Here is a 4,108-nt window from a genome sequence, read left to right as displayed (position 1 = left end):
CTCATGTAGGTCAGTACCTATGCAATTCTAGTTCAACAACCAAATCTGAATTAGAGTGAAAATTCCCGGATCAATTGTGAATCCTATGCTAGCCATATAATTAACTTGATGAAAAATCTAAGGGACCAAATGTGTACATTTTGCTAAATCAAAAACCTTAATCAAAGGATAATAAAAATTCAGTCTAAAGGCCCATCTAAATAAAGATGAAAGTTCATGATGCACCAATTTTAAATTTTATACTTTGTATTCTAGTCTTTACCAAAAAAGAAAGCAAACTCGGAACTTGACTGATGAGGCGGTGGAGGTGGCAGAGAGAGAGTACAGCGGGTAAACAAACACATCTTATCAAGAATTTCGGCACATCGATCATGCCACAAAGACCCAACATCGTGGCTCGCCAAACAAGCCATGCACCCACAAACACAGCTGGAGTTTAGGGGCCCCGCTCTGGACACGCGTCGTTTTCTGACTCTGCAAGACTGCAACCCACTTGCCCCCCTGCCCTTTTAATTCTGGTACTCAATCATTCCTCTTCAGTTTCAGTGTTTCAGTCACTGGCGCTTTGTTCTGATAATTTGGCAACTTTCCTCAGAAAAATATGAAGGTAATTAGTACGTACTAGTAGCAGAACCATGCACATTATTATATCATATTTTAACTTCTTAAAATGCACAATTAATTGTGCATGTCACTAATTGATCGTCTTTCTTGATCTTCTTTCTCTGCATATAGATCTTCAACTGGGTTCATAAGCGGCTTCATCAGAAGGGTTTTATTTCTTAACTTTTCTCTTTATATGTACTTTGTTTTATTTTATACCTAGTTGATATATTATTGTACCTAAGGCTTTTAGTTAAAGTGGTTTTTGAGATTGACAAAACTTTTTATTTTGATCCCTGACAATGAAAATTAATAGAAGTAGTTTTTGAGTTTGTTCACTGTAAGTCATTTTGGTTATTTCGTGAAATCTCTATTAATATCTTCGTTAAGAGAAGAAATTGGTTTGACAAAAATACCTTTAAAAAGGTGGTCATGTTGTCATTCACGTGACAATATTACGAGGATATTGACATATTTTTCATATAATGACCAAAATAATTTACAACGGATAAACTCATGGACCACTTCTATCGATTTTCATTATCAGATACCAAATTGAGAAATTATGCTAATATAAGAGACAATTTTGGCTAAAAAGCCATGTACTAATTACATTTGTCGATTCTCTATATGTATTTATTTCTTGCGCTAAGTGAAGATTAATTTGTTTTCCTTCAGTTGAGTTTGCTGGAAATGTGAAAAAAACTGAACTGGAAGTGGAAACCAATCACAAGGGCACACAAGCATTTCTCAAGCAAGTCGGACTTGTTAATGTTGATGGGCTTGACGGTTGGAGGGAGGGCATTTTAACGATAGGTACCTTGGGTTTCGATCCCGTAAAACCCTTCAACTCCCAGAACGAATATTTCGTTTTGGAGAGCGAAAAGCAAGAGCACGATCAGGAAAACAATGGATTTTCACACTGTGGTGATGACGACGACGAAGATGATGAACATTATGATGATAATTTTGGAGATGAAGAACTGAATCCTTTAATATTTAAAACATTTGGACACAGTTTTGAGGACATTGGGTCAAACTCTGATGCCACTGAGAAACTAGTTGATGATGATCATGCGATCTTGACCGTTGATGGTGTTCCTCTTACACCATATGAAGGGTCCAACAATGAAATCAGTATTGCACCACCTGATCTGTACCGTTCCGAGATCACTGATGATGATCAAAGGAAGAAGAGAGGCCAAAGAATAACCCTAGCTGACCTATTCCAGGCTGATCATGTTCATGACGTTGGTCAACTGAAGCTTGACTCCTGCAAAGTCCAGCCAAAAATGCAGAAAAAGGTGAACGCGAGAACAAAGACCGGCCTATCATTTGCCAAGAAGCTCATTCTTCGCGTCAAAGAGGATTCAAGTCCAATAAAAAATCTGCAACGAGTGAGTCATTTCCTTTGAGTATTTATGATTTGGTTCATCTGTGTTAATTTTATTTTTTATACAAGTGATATTTTACATCGAATTTATCTACACTACAGAAAAGGAGATTCAAAGTTGAGTGAAGAGGGGGATCGAACTTTGGGTCATTTGTTTCCTATGTTGTGAAATTGTGATGCACATTTATTGTCCTAGATACACATAAAGGGTGATCAAGATATTAACTACTTTTTAACTGTTATTGGTCTTATTTTTCGCGGTTCAATGATTTAGTAACAAATCTGTAATTCCAGAAACCCAAAAAGTAACTAATTATTTGTAATGCCAAAGCTGATGAGGAGGATGTTGAAGAGGAAGATCCATCCAGCTGAGCATGATGTCAAGGTTGACAAATCAGATGGCCAGAAGCAGCCCGGTGCAGTAGAACTCGTCACCAAGGTTGAAAGTGATGCCTCTGAATCAGTTTCTTTGCTTCCAATTCAAGGTATATATATGCATACTCTCTTCAATTCAAAGACATAAAATGTTTCCGCATATTTTTGTTAACATTAACAAAGTGGATAATACAAAAAAGGCCTAATTATCTTTTCTGTATCATTTAGTTATAATGTCATAGTACTAAAGGGCACCTATAAGGGGCTAATTTGTCAAATCTCCATCCAATAATTGGGAAATCATCTAATCCATCAGCAAGTAAAATATGGTGTCAGAGTGTAACTTTATGGCCCCAAAAGGAACTTGATCTTGCAGCACTACATAGATGTCATAACGAACATTTTAGATTGCATCAAGTTTAATGGTTAGATGTGTAGCTGAAAGATTAAAAAAAAAAATTAACAAGTGGATCTGAATTACTTAAATATGTATTCATATACTGACTGTGCTGAAGTGACCTTTGAAAAATACAAAAATAAATTTTTATGCCTATCAAATTATAATTTGTATATGAGAAGAAAAAACTTCTTAAAGAGCCAAGTTCTTATAATTCGAAAACTCGATGGCTCAACTGTCATGGTAACATCATGAAGTCATTTCAATTAGTTGTTAAGACAAACTATAATAAATATAAACTATTGATTAAGTTGATTATCATTTTAATGACGTGAATTAGATTTACAATCCGATAATATAAGGATTTGTCTAATAACGTAAATCTAAAGAGAAAACATTACTTACATATCACTTTCTATTATTGTCTGTTGGTGATCCGTTGTGGTTTAATCAAGTCGAAATCATGTCTTGTATGTTTCACATATGCCAATCTGAACACCACCGTATATGTTTGCTCATCTTTTTGCAGGTTCTACTGCTTGTGTCCATTGAAATATGGCCTGAAACTTCATTGCCTGGAAATGATTTGTACTTTGGTGATTGCTATAATCACTATATGAAGGACAATGTTAATTAATTAGCTTTTTAAGTATGTGCAAATGCTGAACTATTCTATTCCTGTTTAATTTGTAATTTTTCTTAATTGTTTTGGCTTTAGTAATGATGGGAGTTATATTTTTGTCACATAGCCTCTTATAGGCTATGATTTGTGTATCGACTTTTTGATGCATTATCTATTAACTTTAGCAAAATTATCCAACATTGGCACTCAACAAAGAATATGATATTGTGGCGCAGTTTCTAGACAAAGTTTGGCATCTAACTTTTGCTTAAATTGCTTCAAAAACACTTTATTTGTGCACATAATTATTAATAGTCTACGACATTTGTTTCCCTTTAGGTTTATGGGGTTACTTTCTTTTCTATTCTTTTTTTTTTCTTATTGTTTTTTTTTCAAAGAGTTATTTCTTCTTACATGACGACGTGTCATCATTTCATCATACAAACATTATAATCCAAACAATTCATTATTTTTATCATTGTCTCGAGAAAATTTCATTCCATTTGAAGATATGTTTAGTCATCCATATGATCCAAAGAAGTTGACTGTTAAGCATGAAGATATTAATTGTTAGTATAACTATTGATTTGTTGCCACTTAGTACTACGGTCTGGTAGTATTTCTCTTCACTTGGAAGTGAGAGGTCTTAGGTTTGAATCTCGTGGATGGTGAATTCGATACCAAATTAGGTTGTTCATTGTGTGGCTTAGCCGAACTC

At 34.6% G+C, this 4,108-nt stretch overlaps 1 protein-coding gene across 1 annotated transcript; it reads left to right on the top strand.

Moving 5' to 3' along the window:
* Nucleotides 1-288: 288 nt before the first annotated feature.
* On the top strand, nucleotides 289-3,638 carry LOC137721101 (protein TILLER ANGLE CONTROL 1). Its single transcript, XM_068460217.2, has 5 exons — nucleotides 289-607; nucleotides 736-772; nucleotides 1,282-2,000; nucleotides 2,328-2,481; nucleotides 3,298-3,638. Exons 1-5 carry the CDS (start codon nucleotides 602-604, stop codon nucleotides 3,318-3,320), a joined length of 939 nt encoding a protein of 312 aa, XP_068316318.2. The 5' UTR covers nucleotides 289-601; the 3' UTR covers nucleotides 3,321-3,638.
* Nucleotides 3,639-4,108: the final 470 nt, after the last annotated feature.

The sequence above is a fragment of the Pyrus communis genome, chromosome 1, assembly GCF_041283825.1.
Source record: "Pyrus communis isolate YQ-2024b chromosome 1, ASM4128382v1, whole genome shotgun sequence".
NCBI classification, from domain to species: domain Eukaryota; kingdom Viridiplantae; phylum Streptophyta; class Magnoliopsida; order Rosales; family Rosaceae; genus Pyrus; species Pyrus communis.
The sequence above is the reverse complement of the archived record's forward strand: the minus strand, read 5'-3'. Positions and strand labels throughout refer to the sequence as shown.

Coding starts and splice junctions, on each gene's coding strand:
- LOC137721101 (XM_068460217.2), top strand. Junction 773..1,281: donor TAAGCGGCTTCATCAGAAGG/GTTTTATTTCTT, acceptor GTTTTCCTTCAG/TTGAGTTTGCTGGAAATGTG. Junction 2,482..3,297: donor TTCTTTGCTTCCAATTCAAG/GTATATATATGC, acceptor ATCTTTTTGCAG/GTTCTACTGCTTGTGTCCAT.